The 19,911-nt window shown below is 39.9% G+C and overlaps 3 protein-coding genes across 5 annotated transcripts in view; all 3 read left to right on the top strand.

Annotated features, from left to right (window-relative positions):
* The first annotated feature begins 4,013 nt into the window (after positions 1 to 4,013).
* Positions 4,014 to 6,902, top strand: LOC6034555 (pickpocket protein 28). Its single transcript, XM_038257991.1, has 6 exons — positions 4,014 to 4,400; positions 4,461 to 4,712; positions 4,766 to 5,207; positions 5,270 to 5,430; positions 5,524 to 5,892; positions 5,947 to 6,902. The coding sequence occupies exons 1-6, from the start codon at positions 4,057 to 4,059 to the stop codon at positions 6,308 to 6,310; spliced, it is 1,932 nt and encodes a 643-aa protein (XP_038113919.1). The 5' UTR covers positions 4,014 to 4,056; the 3' UTR covers positions 6,311 to 6,902.
* Positions 6,903 to 13,757: 6,855 nt separating this feature from the next.
* On the top strand, positions 13,758 to 15,317 carry LOC119767398. Its single transcript, XM_038255903.1, has one exon. The coding sequence runs from the start codon at positions 13,758 to 13,760 to the stop codon at positions 15,315 to 15,317; it is 1,560 nt and encodes a 519-aa protein (XP_038111831.1).
* A 3,000-nt stretch (positions 15,318 to 18,317) lies between these two features.
* The window catches only part of LOC6034558 (hemicentin-1), a 185,284-nt gene continuing 183,690 nt past the window's right edge, over positions 18,318 to 19,911 (top strand). The window contains exon 1 of one of the 3 annotated variants that reach the window (XM_038250127.1): positions 18,318 to 18,803. The gene's annotated coding sequence lies outside the window, so the exon portion shown is untranslated. Of the gene's footprint in view, positions 18,851 to 18,911; positions 19,028 to 19,911 lie in introns of those variants that run through there. The other 2 variants (XM_038250126.1, XM_038250128.1) reach the window with 2 other exon arrangements.

Below are 19,911 nucleotides of genomic sequence, written 5' to 3'. Positions count from 1 at the left end.
CTAGTTCGTTTTTTGTATTAATTTAAATGACCCTGAATGATATTTATTAAATGTTTTCTTCAAGATTTTTGTTTGCCAATTCTAAACACTTTTTAAGACGAAAATCAACATTTAGATTTTTATTTTTCAGAAATTCTCTTACCTTGCAAAATTAATTTACTAATAACATTATCTTTGTTTTTATAATTGTTCATTGTAATAGTCACCCAGCGAGTCAACAGCAAAGCAGAAAGTAAATTGCCATATCATCTCAAATTTGGTAAATAAATTAACTTGAAGGTACATGCTAATCATGCATAATTAAATTTTATCTGGCATTTATGGAGCCGCATGGTACTCTGGGATAGTTTGAAAACTCAAATTCATATGGACAAGAGGAATAGATAATCCCTTAAATATTAGAACGAACGAAGTTGACTTTATAGCTGTCGGCCACTATTGCTAGTATCAACCACTAGTGTCTTCCTTTTTATCTACAAGAAATTCGCCGCTCTGGGATCCTAAGTGTTTCGAGTATGGCACGGAGCGACGGCGCCGAAAACCCATATTTACACAAAGAATTTTAGAGCGCCCGCCGCGGGATTCGGTCCAGCAACCTCTAGATTGCGAGTCCAGTGCGCGGTCCGATTGATCCACACGGGCGGGACTTATATATTTGACCTTCCCACATTTTGTCAATTTTCTTTTTATTATGCATTTTATCTTTGACCTGAAAGCACAAGAAAAACTGTTTTGGAATGATTTTTTTAAATGTTGTATAGATCAAGCTTTTATAACAAGACAAAATAATAGCCGACATATTTGATCGAAAAATAGCTCATGTTGTTATCAAAAATTACAACAAGAAAATCCAATAACAGAATAAAAAATGTTCCTAATCTTGATATTGTTTTTGATACTCGTTTATTTTTTTAGAAGGTCCTAGCCCAAGTAACATTTATTTTCAGGAGTTCTACAAGAGCTCTTCAAGATAGCTACAGCATAGCAGTTTGGACCGCGGTAGGATAAAATTCTCTTCAAGTACTCTTCCAAACTCCTGAAGAAGTTTTGAAGAGAATTTTATCCTACCGCGGTCCAAACTGCTATGCTGTAGCTATCTTGAAGAGCTCTTGTAGAACTCTTGGAAAAAATGTTACTTGGGAGGTAATTAGGAAACTCACTGCGCAATGGTTGTTTTGAAAACAAAGTATAGAATTATAAGCTAACTGTAAAATTTTAATTTTTGCCCAGTTTCAATTAATTACTACATTTTTTCGAATGCTGAACAAAATCAGTAAACAATGGAAGACTGCATGAAAACTTTGTTCAACATTTGAAAAACGTAAAATTAAACAAAAAGCAGACAAGTGAGCAAATAATCGAAATAGTGAATTTATAATACCTTTAAAAATTTCCAAGAATGTTATCTTTTTGAAAAATCATTTTAGAACAAATTATTGATAATCCTGAAGGGTATAACAATAGTACAAAAAAAAATCAGATTATTTTTTCATAAAAGTTTTGGTTTGAAGATCAAATTTCATGGCCAAAAAATGTCCTTGGAAAAAAAATCCATAATTCTAACCATGCCTGCCGAAATTTAAAAAAATAACTAATTGGATTATGGATAGCAATCAATATGAGCATGAGCATGAGCATTGGAGACCACCCATGGTTATCCTTCTCCGTTGCTGAACAGAACCGTAGTATCCTTTCAGCACTACTGATCATAGGCTTCGACTATCAAGTGGTATTTCCCTTATCAACAGCATGTATGAATGCGCTGAAAAGATAAAACACCATGATTTCCAGAACAAGATCAGTTGCGAATAGGTAACAGTCATTGGCCACCAACGGCGCCCGCCATGTCAGTTTGTAGATCTCGATTTAAAGGGACGGGAATGTTAGTTAGCGCAGGTTGCTACTAGGGCAGCTGATTTACTATGTGCTTACACCCCACAACCGCCAGGAACCTGAAAATTGGTTAGTAGGATAGGGTGTTTGGTCAGGATTCATCATAGAGGATGATGATTCGACCCAAAATCATAGTGTTTGTTGAAAGGTATTATATTTTATTCTCAAGGCAAACAATCGGTTGCTGCGGATGAGACATTTCCCGTTTAACTGTTGTTAAATTTTTAATGAAATGGTTTAATCTTAGACAGCCGGCTGTGGAAAGATAAAACCAAATAATATTTATTTATAAAATGAGGTGTTAAACGCAATGCTGCAATGATAGCGTAGTCTGATTTTTAATTATATAATCATTTAGTTCATGAATTTGTTACGGAATAGACGCGACGAACTTAATCATCAAGTGCCTAAGGTATTGATTTTCGGTGCCTCTCGAGATACGGTGCTATGGAGAGGGCTTAACACACAAACAACCGACGTCGAGCCCTCCGAGCTACGGAGCTATGGGAAGGTCTTTTCAACACAAAAAAGACTCGCGCACCGCTCGACGTTCTTGATGAATCAAAATAATTTTGTTACGCAATAAACCTAACGAACTCGGATTTTATCGAAAACTATATCACAATTCACGACAAAAATGCGAAACAAAAGGCACACAAAAAAAATCCCTTTTCACTCCGAATATTTTTTTAACAACCACGCGCTCCCTTTGCCAATTATGCAATCTGGATTATGGATAGCAATCAATATTTAAAAAATTCAATTCCAAAGTTTTTTTTAATAATATTTGAGGAGCATGTTTTATGGCTAAAATAATGTTCTTGACAAAATTGGTCAACATTTTTCTATAGTTCTACCCATTATCACCTTAATAAAAAATAATAACAAATAGGGTTTCGGTTTCAATTTTTTCCAGAATTTAAATGTGCCGTAACTTGAGTTTTCATTGTCCTGCTATTTGGAATTCTCTCATATGATCTCATATGCTCAATAATAATTTTTAGCCAATGTTTTGGGGATGTTGATATTTCCTCTTATAATATATGATCATGATTTTCTAACAACAAAATCAGAAATTTTAACAGAACTTGCTACTGAAATGACCCCTGTTTTGTTATTACCACCTGTCCGGGAAGAACCATTTATTCAATATCGTTACCAAGTGATGCTAATTTTATGTTTTTGTTATGTTTTTTTTTGTCTAGTTAGATTCTACTACTGTTCTGTTACAGGATTTCCTTTAGAATAATTCTAATTATGTTAAATGTAACCGTTTTCTGTTTAATTTCCTGATCAGAACTTATTTTGCCATAAAATTTCTAATGTTTCATAATGAGGCTTGTTTTTGAATGAGTGTTTCTTATGGATCATAAGTTTTAAAATTATTTTTTTCTTTTAAAACTTGCGTATTGCTTGGTGGAGGGCTCTCTCGAAAAAATACTAGTAAAATTTGATTCATGATTATATAATATTCAACATTCACAAATAAAAAACAAAATAGGAAAACTTGAAATAACTACTACCTTTGAATAGATTTCAAAATTCTAATGACATAGTCCATGATAAACTCCATGATTTCTATGAAATAGTCCATGACAAACACTAAAACACGATTTTGTAAATACTTGATTTGGAATTCAAACCAGTTTGTTTTAAATAGTTTTTCAGTTGAGTAATTTTATTAAATTTAATTATGGTTTCCTTTTTCTAAAACAATATCCTGTTGGACAGAATTTATCATCGTTGGACATTTCTCTATCAATTAATCACACTATAGCAGATGATTTATAGCCGAGGACATCGCACATCCCAAAGCGTGCGCGCGTGCTCCTGCTGATGTAACCCAGGGAATTCCAACAAAGCAAGCCGCACAAAACGCACCCACCCTTGGAATCCCGTCAATGAACTTCCATTGCTTGGCAGCGGTTGCTGCGACGCCTTTGACGTCTCTGGTGATTAGCGATTTGATGGGTTAATTAAATTAGCTGTGCCAAAATATGATGACCTTCTGTACACACTTATTAGGAGTTACTGGTTTCAGTTCAAATTAACATAACTATTTTAAAATAAAGCTTTGAAAGGGAAATAACCACTGTAATTTGGATCTTTCAGGGAAGCAGTTTGACGAAAACTTTGTTAGATTTTACGAGTGTACTAACAGACATGCAAATTACTGGGTTGACCACATTCACCTGGAGGGAATTTACACACCCGTTACATTTCGGTGAGACGCCCCGTGGCGCGTGCTTACGGATAAAAAGAGAGTCCTTTGCCGACCTCAGTTGGTGCGTTCGCGGCACCGCCAATGGACGCAAAATGTTCAACGTTACGCCCCAGCACGGCACGGATTCGCGCTCGGTGAGCAACTTTGAGCTGAAGGCGATCAACGCGATCGACAACCGGAAGATCTGCCGTGGGTTCAAGAGTTTGTTCCTGGAGTACTGCTCGAACAGCACGATCCACGGGATCAAGTACTTTGGCTGCAAGCGACGAACCCTTTACGAGAAGTATGGGCGGGGGTGGTTCTAGGGTGGAAGGTGGAATTACGGGTTTTGAAATCTTTGCAGAATTTGGTGGATTGTGGTGTTTTTGCTGTCGGTTTACGGCTGTGGTCGGTTGATTCAGAACATCTACCGCAAATGGGACCAAACGCCGGTGATTGTGAGCTTCAACGAGAAGAGCACTCCGGTGTGGCAGATTCCGTTTCCGGCGGTGACGATTTGTCCGGAGACGAAGATGAAGTTACAGTATTTGAACTTTACCGCATCGTATCATATGCTGTTGAACGACACGGATGATGAAGCCATGGATGAGGATAGGTGATATTTTAAAAAAAATAGAATTTTGGAGTTTCATTTGAACGTTTTTACAGTTTTAATCGACTTCGGGCGGTGGCCCAGGTGTGTGATGCGCACGTTCTTCAAGGGATACAGTTGAATCAAACGTACGACAGTGCGTGTGTGGATTATCTCCGGAACATGTCGGTATCGCTGGACGAGATGCTAATGTACTGCAAGTGGCGAAACGATATGGACTATTGTAACAACATTTTTACCGAGACTCTGACGGAGGAAGGACTTTGCTTTACGTTCAACGGGATCGCCGCGGATGACATGTTAAGGAAGGAGGAGTTGCACAAGGATTATGCATACACGACGGAAAACAGGTCATCGGTCCAGTGGACTCTGGAGAATGGTTATCGCGAGGATGCAGCAATTGATACATATCCTTTGAGGGTTCTGGGAGCGGGGGCCAGGGCTGGGTTGAATATTTTACTTCGATTGTACGAATACGATTTGGACTATTTGTGTCGGGTGAGTTTAGCCATCAAGTAGTCCATGAGTACCAATCTTAGTAAGCTTTTTTTCTCTTCAAGGGACCCGTGGTGGGCTTTAAAGTACTGCTGCATACTTCCAGCGAGTACCCGCAGGTATCCAAGCAGTACTTTCGCGTGCCACTCCAGCAAGAAGTTATCATCTCGGTTAAGCCCCAGATGATAACCACTTCCGACGGTTTACGTGACTACGCGCCGCACCGGTAAGAGGCTGTTTGTTTTCACTTTTTCACCTCCCCTTTTCCCATACCATAATGATAACGCGATAAATCTTTTCCGCTCGCGTGTGACTTAAGCCGACAGTGCTACTTTAACCACGAGCGCCGGCTTAAGTACTTCCAGGTGTACACGCAGCAAAACTGTGAGCTCGAGTGCATCACCAACTATACGCTCAGGTCGTGTGGGTGTGTCAAGTTCTCGATGCCCCGCGATGACCGGACGGAGGTCTGCGGGGCAAGCAAAATCGAGTGCTACAACGAGGCTGAGGATGAGCTGCTCAGCCAGGAGGTCAAGTACAGCGTGGACAAGAGTTACGATTTTCGCGCCAAGTGTGACTGCCTTCCGGCGTGCACCTCGGTGCAGTACGATGCCGAAATATCCCAGGCCGACTTTAACTGGAAGAATCTGTTTATGGCGTACAAAAGTCCCATGGATGAATTTCCGGGGTAAATCATAAACAATCAATTAGTCCCCGCATTGTATAACCAATTCCCTTCCAGAGTTCAACTGTCCCGTCTGACAATCTACTTCAAGGAAGCCCAGTTTATAACCTCCAAACGCAGCGAGCTGTACGGAGTGACGGACTTCCTGGCCAACTGCGGTGGTCTACTGGGACTGTTTATGGGCGTGAGCCTGCTGAGCCTGGCGGAGATCATCTACTTTTGCTCGATTCGACCGTTTGTCATTCTGCGGGGCACGACGCGATCCAAGCAGGCTCCAGCGCAGGTCCAGCCGATGGCACCCTCGCTGTTCGTGTTCGACATGGACAAACCAAAGGAGGCGTTTTTGCGGCGGGGATCGAAGAGTCCCACGTTGACAAAGCAAGACGAAGGGAAGGAGGTCGAAAAGCCAAAGGATTGCTAAGGATTAGGAAAGTGTGATAATTTGTTGCTGATGCTTTTACTTTTTGATGTTTATTCGATATTTTTGGCAGTGAAATTTTGAAATATCCTCCTATTATTCATAACAGTTTCATTCATAAAGACGTTATATAAATTTATCTTGTAAGCTCTGCAATAAAATAAACTTGTTATCTTACAATTTTTGAAAAGTCGCAGAAAAAAGAAAACAGGAAATGTTTTATAGCAATATGTGGTTGCTGCCGATATTGCAAAACAGTTGTTTTTTTGCTCTGACTGTTATGCTTCTAATCTAATTTACGTCGATTCATACCATTCATCGTTATCAGTCGGTATCCTTGATGTCTGTGCATATATAAAACGCAATCTTAAGAAGCTTCAAGCAAGGTCTAGTTCAGTCTAATTGAGATGCTGGATAGTGTCACTATGAAGAGATACAGCAAAGAACATGTGATAACTATGTTCGAGGGGAAGCAACAAGTCAAAGTCAAAGTAAAGAATCATCAAAATTGTCAATTTGGTTTAAGAAGATTGTTGCAAGACTATTGTTCAAACAGTACAATTCACGGAATCAAGTATTTTGGTTGCAGACAACGAACTGTTCTTGAAAGGTAGTGAATTATATCTAAGAAACAGTTAAAATATTTCATCAACTGTTGAGTTATTTTAGAACATGGTGGCTTGCAGTGTTTTTACTTGCAATCTTCGGCTGTGGCCAGTTGATTTTCAACATCTACCACAAGTGGGACCAAAATCCAGTGATACTAACATTTAACGAGCGGAGTACTCCCGTGTGGCAGATTCCATTCCCTGCGGTGACGATCTGTCCGGAAACCAAGTCTAAAACTGAACTTTTTAACTTCACGGAAGCGTATCATGCGCTGGTGAAGAATGAAACTGAGCTAGACGAAGAAAGTTTCAATCGATTAAGAGCATTGGCACAGATTTGTGATGCCCACCTGTTATACGATATTGAACTTAATCAAACGTACGATCGAGATTGTGCTAAATACCTAACAAATATGTCAGTTCCCAAAGACGAAATGTTAATGATATGCAAATGGCGCAGCAAAACCAATAATTGTGACGAAATATTTTCGGAAACTCTCGTCGATGATGGACTGTGCTACACTTTCAATTCGATTTCGGAAAATGACATGTTGCGGACTGATCAGATGCACAATGAGTACTCTTATTTAACAGAACATCAATCGTCAACAAAGTGGTCTCTAGAAAATGGTTATAGTAGAGATACGGCTTTGGATGTCCATCCTAAACGGGTTACGAATGCTTCACCAAGAGGTGGTTTATACATTGTAATGAGATCATATGACAACGATCTGGGTTATTTGTGTAAGGTTAGTTTGCAAAGAATAGATTTGCAGCACAGTTGTACATATTTATTTCAATTTTAGGGTCCTGTGCAAGGATTCAAAGTTTTACTTCATATCCCAAGTGAATACCCCCAAGTTTCAAAACAGTACCTTCGAGTTCCACCAAATCAAGAGGTGATCCTGATGGTGAAGCCCAAAATGATTACCACTACTGAGAGTTTGAAAAGTTGTGATCCCAGTCGGTAAGAATTGACAATTATTTTGTTCTATCGTTGTACCCTAATTCACATAACGTAAGCCGGCAGTGCTTCTTCAGCCACGAGCGTTGGCTCAAGTTCTTCCAGGTCTATACGCAACGTAATTGTAACCTGGAGTGCCTCACAAACTACACACTGCAAGCATGTGGTTGTGTCAAATTCTCTATGCCCCGGGAAAACCACACGGAGGTTTGCGGGGCCAGCAAGATCAAGTGCTACAATGATGCTGAGGACGCGCTGCTCGAACAGGAGATCAAGTACAGTGTGGACAAGAGTTACGATTTTCGCGCCAAATGTGACTGCTTGCCGTCTTGCACTTCCATTCAGTACGATGCCGAAATATCTCAGGCTGACTTCAACTTTAGAGATTTGATTCTAGCGTATGGAGGATCGCTTGATGAATTTTCTGGGTGAATTAGATACATTTTTAGATAAAAATCAATAAACCTAATGATACTTTCTTTCAGCGTTCAATTGTCCCGCCTCACGATCTACTTCAAGGAGTCCCAGTTCCTAACTTTCAAACGTAGCGAGCTGTACGGAGTGACGGATTTTCTCGCAAACTGCGGTGGCCTACTGGGACTGTTTATGGGCGTGAGTCTGCTGAGTCTGGTGGAGATCTTTTACTTCTGTCTGATTCGACCGTGTTCGATTTTGAGAAGTTCGACGCGATCGAAGCAAGCTGATGTCAATCAATCCTTACTGCAAAGTACTGAATCAACCAGACATGTCATGTGGACGAGATTTTGATAAACAACTACAGTAATACTTTTTGGTTAGTTTATTATGTGAACAATCGAATTAAGTATATGCTACATATAAATACAACATTATTTAACTCAGTTGTTATTTTTGGATAAGTATTATGACTTTCATATAACCTGAAACAATTAATTCAAAAATATTTAGATATGTCTTGAATTCGATTAGGGCTTTTTAAGCAGCAATACGGAAGCCGCCCAAATAGGTTTTTAAACTTTTTACTTTTTGAAGAGTTCAATTACCCATTATTAGTTTTTCGAACAAGTCTTGATATAATTTTTTTTATGGATTTTTTTTCTGATGGATTTGGTGTCTTCGACAAAGTTGTAGGTTATGATTAGAACTTTTCGGTATAAATCGGAAAAAATCACTTAAAGTAAAATTCCCAAAATAGGCATATTTTAATTTTCAAATTTTTTGATGTATTTTAGGGGACGAAATACCATCTTCTGAGTCATAGTCATAGGCTTGAAAAAAACTTGTTTTTTTTTGGAAAACATCGAAAACCTAGGCAAAAAGCATATTAAAAATAATGCTAAAACCAAAATCAAATTTGCATTCAAAAAGCACTTATCATTGTTATATTTAATTTTTTTAATTTTCAAGTAATAGCTGAAACAATATGTTGGCAAAAGTGAAAAAAAATCTGCAATTTTCGCTCTGGAACCTGGAAAATTGTGCAGTTAGTTTCTGAGATAGAACCCAAACATAATTTAAATCGATGTAAATGAATTTTTATCAGTGTTACCTAATTATTATTTAATTGATTTGCAAGTGACGAAATTTTTTATTCTATTTAATACATAATTGTGTCTAGAATATGAAATTAGGAAAATTATCTAATTGTATACTTTTTCAAAAATGAACCTTGATTTTAATGTTTTCAATTTTTTTGTACTGAAAATCTCGAAACCTTTCGCAAAAATCAACGCACTTTGGATCACAAGGTGTCTCTTCAGGCCCCAAAAACATATAAAAAATCTAAAATTTAAAAAATCTTATTTCGGAAGTTAACTTTAAGCCCGTTGCACATATTTTTGAAAGTTTATGTCGCTCCCGGTTTTCTGCAAAATTGGACCGAAAAATCAGGGGGCAAACAAATCTTTTTTTCGAACAGCTTAAACTATTTATGGAATTAAAAGTTTAATCAATTGAAAAAATACAAATTCATATTGCCGCGTTTATCATCATATAAAGCATGTTTGTACTCGCGGACCGCGAAAAGTTTTTTTACAAGATTTTTTTTTCTTCAATACTTAGGCCATTGCAAGTGTTTTTCAAAGTATTTGTCCCTCTGATCTGGCCGTAGTCTCAACATTTGAACAAAAAAAGTATTTTAAAAGAATTTTACACTAGTTCAGTTGTTTTGAAATTATTACCTATTCTAAAAAAAGGAAAATTTAACGAAAACATTTTTTTTAGTAAATGATTTTTTTCTGGTATTGACAAAACTTTTAAAAATATTTGTACCAGCCTTCGAAATTTTGAAAAATAACTATTGCAAATCATCTGGACTGGTGTAAAATGCATTTTAATACACTGTTTTCTTTCAACTATCGAAACCACGGCTTGTAATTTAATTTATTTTTTTCCCACCCTCGACTTTGTTCAGAGTAAAGGAACATAAACTTCAACACATAATTTGCAATGGGCTTAGTAAAAAAAATAAACACAAAACGGATTTTCCGTGTTTTAGGCAAAGTCCCAACTTTGCCAAAACAAAAAATCGATCAGAAAACCTCTTCTCAAGATTAATATTTCATACATATTTTGCATGACCAGTCTTCAAATTGTATGGAGACCTGTATGGAAAAATTATTGATACAAAATGACTTCTTATGACATAAGGAAAAGCTAAATTTCGTCTTCCTCCACCATGCGTCACCACAGAAAATTGTTCCAAATTAGTTTTTGTTGGAGACTCGTGGTGAGGCAAGTTCTCTAATATTTTTATAAAAATATTATCTTCTCAATAATTTTATTGGATTACGCGAACATTTTTTTAGTTTTCTTTTTATTTATAATTTAATATTATTACCTTAAATCACATGAACTCTATGTATTTTTCGATTGCATGCATAATGTTACTTCAAACAATGAAAATCGAAAATATTCATGAATATATTTTTAAAAACCTGTAAGATTAGATGATGAGATTAATTTTCATTTAAAACTGGTGGCGACATCTTTACGGACTGACCTTAACATCGCCATAATACACCGGTGTTCCAATAAGAATTACTGTCTTGCTGGTATTATTGTCCCTATGTTTATTGATATTTATGATTTTAAGCAAATTGGGTATTTATGAATTAGCACTAAAAATTCGAGGTTTAATTGCTTTATAATCAAAAACTATTTATTTAAATCATACCCTAAATTGGAAACTCTACGGTAACTTCCACCGCGACCACATTTCCCCCATAAATCTGCGTTACAAACGCGTTACTTTGCCCAAGCTTGAGCGAAAGGTTCGTGCCTTCGCTCGCACTTCTGCAGCAAAAATAAAACGTTGCTCAGCCAACTGCGGTAAAAAGCTCACCAGCTCTCCCTCCAATTTTCAAATTTAAAATTTGTCCTCCATGTGCCTTCGTCTTTCTCAGCTGCTCCTTGTCTAGGTTATTCAAAAATAACGATGACACATTGCAATCATTTGGCGCAATTTGTGTGTGTGTGCGCTCTCTCGTTGCTTGTTGTAAATAAAATTAATGCGAAAATGGTTATTTGACAGGCCAAGGCGACGACGAGGAGGAAAACCCTGGAAAACCGCCTTCGGTCGAGATAAATGCGTTCGATCCAAGAAGGCCTGGCCGTTTTTTCGAGGGGGTGGGGGCGGGTCCGTGTCGTTACTCATCTGTGTTTGTATGTGTGTTAAGGTTTGGGTTAAAAGGAGTAAATTTTGCCCCCTTCTGGCGATGAAGATTAGGCCTGGTCCGTGGCTTTTGGCAAAATGGGGTTTTCCCCCGGGGAGGGGACGGTGGTGGGTGGACGTTTAAAAATGATGCCAATTTTTCCTCGTGCACAAATTGTTTCGCAAGATTAGAGCCCGCAATGGATGGCGCGAAAATGAACATTTTACACCTTCGTCAAGGATAGTTGTGGAAATACATTATTTTGCCATCAGTCCTCCGGCCCTGAAACCGGTTACCCCAAAAGAACGGAAGCACTCAACCGGAACGACCATGTCGAGGGTTATGGTTTTATGCTGCCTTACTTTGGCGCACTATGCTCCGTAAGGGAAGGTAAGGGGAAGAACGAAAGTCAACGGTTCCCTCCGCTTAGCTTGGCTTGGCCTGATGGATGTCGTAACGACCAACTGACACCTGTAACGAACGAAAGTTTTATGAATGTGTTTGGGTACGTGTGTGTGTGTGTCGTCGAAGGAGGCCGTGAGCGCTGGCAAGAAGTTGAATGGATGGCTACAGGCTGCTGGCGCGTTCGAGCTGAGAGCATCAAAGCAAGCTGGTGCGATAGATTCATAACTTTTTTTTGGCTTCATTGTTTTTGTTTTTCCTTCGTTTTTTGTTTTCTATGTGGGGAGAGTGGACTCAGAGAGAGGAAAATTTGAATTTAGCGCGCGTCGATGTTGGTGCTGGTGAAGGAGAGAAAAAGTTTTTTTCGGGTGTCGTTTAGGGGATGAGTGAGCACGAGTTAGGGGTGGTCGATGGAAGGTTAAGTGAGTGACCTTTCCCACGGTGGACGGTGCAGTAGGGACGGCACAAGTTGTGCAATTTCATGAATTATTAATTTTTAAGGTGCGTTAAATATAGACATGAACTTTTCAAATGCAAGAAGCAGTTAACTGTCAAACTTAAAATAAGGCTAAAATAATAATCATTAAATTCATAATTGTTTTAAAATAAGATGTCTGATAAATTTTGATAAAAAAATTATTCATTCGCTTTTATTTATAAAACTTTTATTCATTTGCGTTGATAATCCTTTTAAGCATAATTGAACCAGTTTGAAATATTTTGATTTTTTGTGAAATTTTTATGTTTAGTACAAAAAAGATTATTTTGTCATTTTCTCATTTTTAACATTAAATTCAAAACTGCTAAATAATCAAAGACTAACATTAGGCACAGCCCGATGACGATAAAGACGCTTTCTACGAGCGTCTCGACAAGACCTATGGAGAGTGCCCAAGACACGACGTGAAGATAGTCATCGGAGACGCAAACGCGCAGGTCGGAAGGGAAGCCTTCTTCCATCCGGTCATCGGCAAGGAGAGCCTTCATCCTCGCACGAATGACAACGGCCTACGTTTGGTCAATTTCGCCGCAGCCAGAGGAATGGCTATCTGTAGCACCTTCTTTGCGCGCAAGAACATTCGGAAGCACACCTGGCGCCACCCAAATGGCGAATCGTGCACTCAAATCGATCACGTTTTGGTGGATGGTCGACACTTCTCGGACGTGATGGACGTCCGATCGTACAGAGGACCGAACATCGACTCTGATCACTTCCTGGTAGCGTGTAAAATCCGAGCTAGGCTGTCGAACGTGCTGACCCCGCGGACTGCGAGGATAGCGCGGTTGAACGTCCAGCGCCTCGCGAGCAGCGACGTTGCTGCAGAGTACAGTCGGAAGCTCGACGAGCGGATCAACGAGGACGCGCCTACGGGTAACCTGGACGAGCAATGGGGAGCCCTTCAGAGCATTGTCAACACAACGGCTACCGAAGTGATCGGCACGACCAGAGGACGCAAACCCAAAGGGTGGTTCGATGCGGAGTGCCAGCGAGTGACGGACGAGAAGAACGAGGCCAGAAAGCGTATGTTGGTTAAGGGTACGCGCCGAAACTGTGAGCGATACAGTGAGCTGCGAAGAGCTGAGAAACGAACCCACCGCCGAAAAGAACGGGAGTACGACGAGAGAGTACTTGCCGAAGCTCAAGCACAGTACAACGCGAATGATAAGCGGAGGTTTTATGCAACTGTCAACGGTGTAAGAAAGAAAGCGACGCCTTCCCCTGTTATGTGCAACGACAGGGAAGGTAACCTGTTGACAGATAAGACAGCGGTAGCGGCCAGGTGGAAGGAGCACTTCCAACAGCTGTTGAACGGTGAGACGCGAGAGGAATCGTCGAGGACAGGATGAACGTTGAGGATGATGGAATAGCTGTGGACCCGCCTACGTTGGAGGACGTGGAAAAAGCCGTAAAGGAGCTCAAGAACGCGAAATCCGCGGGAAAGGACGGACTTCCGGCCGAACTTTTCAAGCACGGGAGCGCGCGGATGACCGAGATTCTGCACCAAATCGTCCAGCGAATTTGGTGCGAAGAACAGCTTCCGACCGACTGGTTAGACGGGCTCATCACCCCAATCTACAAGAAAGGGCAAAGACTCGATTGTACCAACTATCGAGGCATCACAATCCTCAACTCAGCGTACAAAGTACTATCCCGAATCCTGTGGAGCAAGCTGAGACCCTTGACCGAGACCTTTGTCGGCGAATACCAGTGCGGTTTTCGAGCGGGTCGGTCAACGACGGATCAGATGTTCACTCTGCGACAAATCCTCGACAAGTTCCGGGAGTACAACCTGCAAACACACCATTTGTTCATCGACTTCAAGGCGGCGTACGATTCAGTCAAAAGAAACGAACTTTGGAAAATTATGCTAGAACACGGCTTTCCGGCGAAGCTAATTAGACTGATTCGTGCAACGCTCGACGGAGCAAAATCAAGCGTGCGAATAGCTAACGAGACATCTGAAGCTTTCGTTACGTTGGATGGATTGAAGCAGGGCGATGCTCTCTCGAACTTACTGTTCATCATAGCGTTGGAGGGTGCTGCTCGAAGGGCAGGCGTGCAAAGAAACGGAACACTCATCACTAAATCGCACATGCTGCTTGGATACGCTGACGACATCGACATCATTGGTATCGACCGTCGGTCAGTGGAGGAGGCGTTCGTCCCTTTCAAGCGGGAAGCTGCGAAGATCGGACTGACCATCAACACTGCCAAGACCAAGTATCTGGTTGCTGGCAGAGCGCGTGGCAGTGCAGGTGATGGTGTTTCGGAGGTGGAAATAGATGGAGAAAGATATGAGGTGGTGGATGAATTTGTATATCTTGGTACACTTGTGACGTGCGACAACGATGTGAGCTGCGAAGTGAAACGGCGGATTAGTGCTGCAAACAGGGCCTTCTACGGTCTTCGTAGCCAGCTAAGGTCCCGCAGCCTAAGGACGCCTACGAAAATCACGCTGTACAGGACCTTGATACTCCCTGTAGCTCTTTACGGTCACGAGTCGTGGACGCTAAAGGAGGCTGACCAGAGAGCACTTGGGGTCTTCGAGCGGAGAATCCTGCGTACTATCTTCGGCGGCAAGCAAGTAGGAGACCGGTGGCGCAGGCGCATGAACTTCGAGCTGTACCAAGACTACAAACATGCTGATATCGTAAAAGTCATCAAGCACGACAGGCTGAAGTGGGCTGGACATGTAGCCAGAATGTCGGACGAGCGGGCGGCTAAAACGATATTCAGCAGCGAACCCGGACGGGGTCGTCGGCTTCGTGGAAGGCCTCGTACGCGTTGGCTGTGTGCAGTCGACGAAGATGCAAGAGCGGCCAACATTGTGGGCGACTGGAGACGAGCGGCCCAAGATCGAGCATCCTGGAAATCTTCGATTAGTTCAGCGTTGGGTCGATAGACCTGTTGCTGATAAAGTAAAGTAAAGTAAGTAACATTAGGCAGTTTGTGGCAGTACAATCAACATAAAAATTTATAATTTCTTGATTTTCGGTAGATCTGTGTCTCTTAAGTTCAATATATTCAAAATGTTTGCAAGTGTCACTTTTTATTCAAAAGGGAAGAATAAAGGTTGAAAAATGCTTCCTAAAATGTTTAAACCCAAAAATTTTTTTTTTGGAAATTGTCAAATATTTCACAATTTTGATATTTTAGAACATTTTCATAAGAAAACATCTAACATCGAAAACATAGGGGTTTTCTCTAGTAATTTCTCTAGTACTGTCTAAATAAAAATTTTAAATTTATTTGTTTGTCAACATTTTTCAATTGAACTGCAATGAGACGCAGAATTTTATTTTTTTTTAAGTATAAATATATGTTAAGAATATAATGTTTTGTAATATAGAATGAAAGTACATTACACCATCCATCTAGGATTTTTGATTTCCGAAAAAAAGGTAACTCAATAATTGATAAGGCCATTGAATATTTTATATCAATTGTTTGGCCCCTTCCTTCCCTTCAGAAATGCCTAAAAATATCAGGGGTCAAATAAAATATTTTTTGTCGCAAATTCAAATTTCATTGAAAAACTTGAACAATTGGTAGTAAACTGTGTAAAAACATTTTATAACGTTATTTTTTAAATATTAAATCAAATTGGGTACAAATTTGTACCTCTCTTACAAAATAAAACAAGTTAAAATATATTAAAATACTTGCAATTGTCTTTATATCAGATTGTTATACTATCCTGTTCAAAATAAAAAAAATCTCAGGATTTTTTGTCAACCCCCCCTCCCCCCTTTTCAAAATTGGCCCGAAAAATCAGGGGGCAAAAAAACAATCTCAAAAAACTTAAAAATTTTAATGGAAGATTAAGGGGTTACATACTTGTAAATCGGCAAAAATGTCAGAGGTTGGTTTAAGCACAAACTTAAACTTTTTTTCAAATCTGTTTTCAGGACATTACAATATACATTTTCAACTATTAATAAAATAAATTTGAAGACATTTGGTTGTATCGTTGTCGAGATACAGCTATATGATGTTAGCATTTTCAAAAAACCGGTGCCACGATATCTCAACACTGCATTGACCAAATCGGCTCAAAATTTTGGTGAAGACTCGTTAAACCGGTCCTGTGTACATGACGAAGGCCGATTTTCAAAAAGTTTATTTTCAAAAAAGATAAAAATAATTTTATGTTTTTCATATTAAAAATTGAAAGTTTTCGATTTTCGTATTTATGCAATATTTCGTATGCAAAATTTCAAAATTGGGCTTCGTCATGCACACGGAATATGTTGTGCGAGTCTTCACTCCAAATTTCAGCCAATTTGGTCCATCCCATCTCGAGATATCGTGGCACCCGTAAATCAACTCTGTGTTCAGAGGAAAACGCTCGCGAAGTTTGACAGTTCGCTTTGCGCATGGCAAAATTTTCAGCTTAAATCGTCTGTAACTTACTTAAATCATAAAATATCTTCATGAAACTTTCAGGAGTGATTGAAAATCATCTTTCAAGGTGATTTAATCAATTTTCTGAAATATGAAATTTTGTGATTTCTTACATGTATGTAACCCCTTAAGTGCAATGAGCTGAAATAAAATTAAAATTCGTTCTCCTGCGTGAAGAATATTTTTTGCATATTTGGTTTGATTAAAATATTTTTTGAATTATTTGAAAATTTTCGATGTTTAGTATCGCAAAAAGTTTTTTTTTTCGCTCAAATTTTTGTTTTCGTCTAATCTTACATTTTTTGAAAATTAATGATTGCAAAACAACTGAACAAAAAACTTAAAAAACTTCTATGTAAATTTAAATACAATCAGCTGAAATCAATTTAAAATGCGTTTCTCTGCGTTTAGAATCACGTTCAGCATGTTTAAAATCTTTTGAATTTTTGTAAATTTTCGATGTTTAAGTTTTTTTTTCGCTAAAATTTTGGTTTTCGTCAAATCTTTCATTTTTTGGAAATTAATTATTGCAAATCTTGATTTTTTGAAAACTAATTATTGCAAAACAACTGAACTAGAGTAAAATGCATTTTAAATCACTTTCTGCATTCAAATTTTGAGACTACGGCTTGTTATTTCAATTTTTATAATTTTTAAATTTTAAGTTGCATTAGAATAAAAAAATGCTGGTTAAAAAAATGGAAAGAAACAGATTTTTTTCTAATTGACGTTTTAATAAACATCAATAGTTAACTGCCGATAATTGTGTATCAACCTAAGTGCTCCGAGAAAATCGTAGCAGGAACAATTATTTGATTTGATTAAGTTTCAGTTTCAGAAGATGTAAATGGTATAACAATATGATTTCATATGAAATGATATATATTTTTAGAGCAAACTTTAGAACAGCTTATTAAAGTTATAAAATACCATCCATTCCACTTTTATTGCTTTATTTTTACGTTTACATAAATTTTAATGAAATTTGACTTTTAGGTTGGAATTTTTATTTGCTGCTGTTCGAATAATGTTTAAATAATTAACTTTTTTTCCCCAAAACAAACTTGACCACCACAACATTTTAGGACGCTTCGCTCACTATTGGAGTGTCCCCACGCGCGCCAATTTCCCTTCGTCGCTGTCGATGACAATCTCTCACGCTTCTCACGCCAAAACACAAAAGAGAAGCAAGCGACGACGCAGCAGCTGATATCATTTATATCAGGCAGAGGCAGGTCAAAGCCACCGTCGTCTACTCCACTAGAGTCCTGAGAACGCTCCACCAAAAGACGAGGGAGTCACGCTTCGGCGGTTCGGAAGCCAAGAGAATCGAGAGAGAGAGAGGTGAGCGCAGTAGGCCAAGAAGTTCCCATCCATTCATGCTGCTGGTGCTTTTCTTTCGGAAAAGCCTGCGGTTTGGTTGTGTGGGTGCGTGAGTGACCCCGGCAGGTGAGTGCCAAAGGTGGCGGCTTTACCCATTCGGCGCGGCCTGCTACGGCTTCAGTTTATTTTGAACCGCCGATTCTAGCGAAAGCGAAATTATCTCGCAGTGTGTGTCGAATTTCGAAACGAATTTTTCAAAAACGAAACGTGTTGCTCTCGTCGCCGTCGGCTCTCGTCTCTCGCTCTCGCGCGACGTTGCGAATTTTCCGGGAGCGCGTGCACAGTAGTGAAAGGGGGAAAACTCGGGATTTGGAATTTTCTTTCGGGGCCAGAGTTTTCTCGCCACAGTCTCGGTCGGTCAGTCTCGCGGCGAACGTGTGCGAAGTTGTGCGCGGCTCTTTCTCAAGTGTGTGTGTTGGAGTGGTTGAGTTTTTCCGCGGATTGCTGCAAGGAGAAAAAGGCAGCATCCTCCGTCAGTTTGATCTGTCAGCATCAGCAAAGGAAAAGAAGAGTAGGCGCTGGGAAAATCTAGAGCAGACACGGATCTGCTCAGAGAAAATTATACTGAAAACCGAGTTGGCAGTAGTAGGCTGAGACCGCGGTGAGGAGGAGCGCGCGCAAAAAAAAAGAGGAAAATAATATAAAAAAGTGAGAATTAGCATTTTTCTTTCGCCTACTTGGCACTCGAGTGAGGATTTAGCTCGTATTTTTTGTTTCGTTTGTTGTTGCGATCTTTTTCTTCTTCGCCACCCTCTTTGAGGTGGAGGTGCTGGTGGTGGGGTTCTAGTGATGAGGAAAATCGGCTGGAGCTATTTGGGCGCTGATGTAATTTGGGGCTTTTTTTTGCACGCGGAAAATAATGCCATGACTTGCTGCGATTTTCCCTGCTGCTGGAAGAAGAAGCCAGAAGACAAATCTCGCACGAAAAACGTAATCAAAGCAGTCGGCGGTGAGGATTTTCACGATTCACGGAGCGCGTGCGAAAATTTCGTGAATTCTCGCAGCCTGCTGCGTGCGAGAGGAGGAAAGTCTGTGATTTGGGAAAACGATATTGGCACACACAGCGAGTTTAGCAGAGGAAAATCAGCTTGTGTGTGATGAATTTTTGATGCTCATAAAATCAATATTGTGAGAGTGCCATCACACACAGCGGAGAGCACCGCGCGGAATAGTGAAAATTGATTTTCATCTCGAATTGCTCGGACCGAACTGGACGCCGATGGTCCCCAGCAGCATTCCAAGAAAATCCCCAGCATCCCAAGAAAAAGAAGAAGATCAAGAAGCAGTGCTTTCATCTCACGCGTAGTTGTGGTTGTGCGTGCGTACGTGTGCGTGTGCAAGGATGTATTGGAACGCACCAGAAGCAGACCGGAGCATCGCATCGCAAATGCAGTCATTCCAAGACACTACCGATCCGGTCTCTGGAGAGTGAAAAGTGGCAATTCCATCTTCACATTTTCCCTCACACACTAAAAAAAATCTTTGATGTGTCCACTCGCGCTCTCCCGTCCGATTTGCTCTCACCATCCCGAATTTCCCGAGTGTTTTCCCTACTCCCTCTGTTAAATCCTAACCTCTAACCTCTAACCGTCAAACGAATCGCAGAGCTTGCTCCGTGAGTAGCAAGCCATGAGAAACTCGGAAACTCACTCGCTCACTCATCATCAATGTCTACTAGGATCGACCGTGCGGGGAGCTAGCTTTGAACC

The sequence above is a fragment of the Culex quinquefasciatus genome, chromosome 2 (assembly GCF_015732765.1).
Source record: "Culex quinquefasciatus strain JHB chromosome 2, VPISU_Cqui_1.0_pri_paternal, whole genome shotgun sequence".
In the NCBI taxonomy this organism is placed as follows: Eukaryota; Metazoa; Arthropoda; class Insecta; order Diptera; family Culicidae; genus Culex; species Culex quinquefasciatus.
The sequence above is the reverse complement of the archived record's forward strand: the minus strand, read 5'-3'. Positions and strand labels throughout refer to the sequence as shown.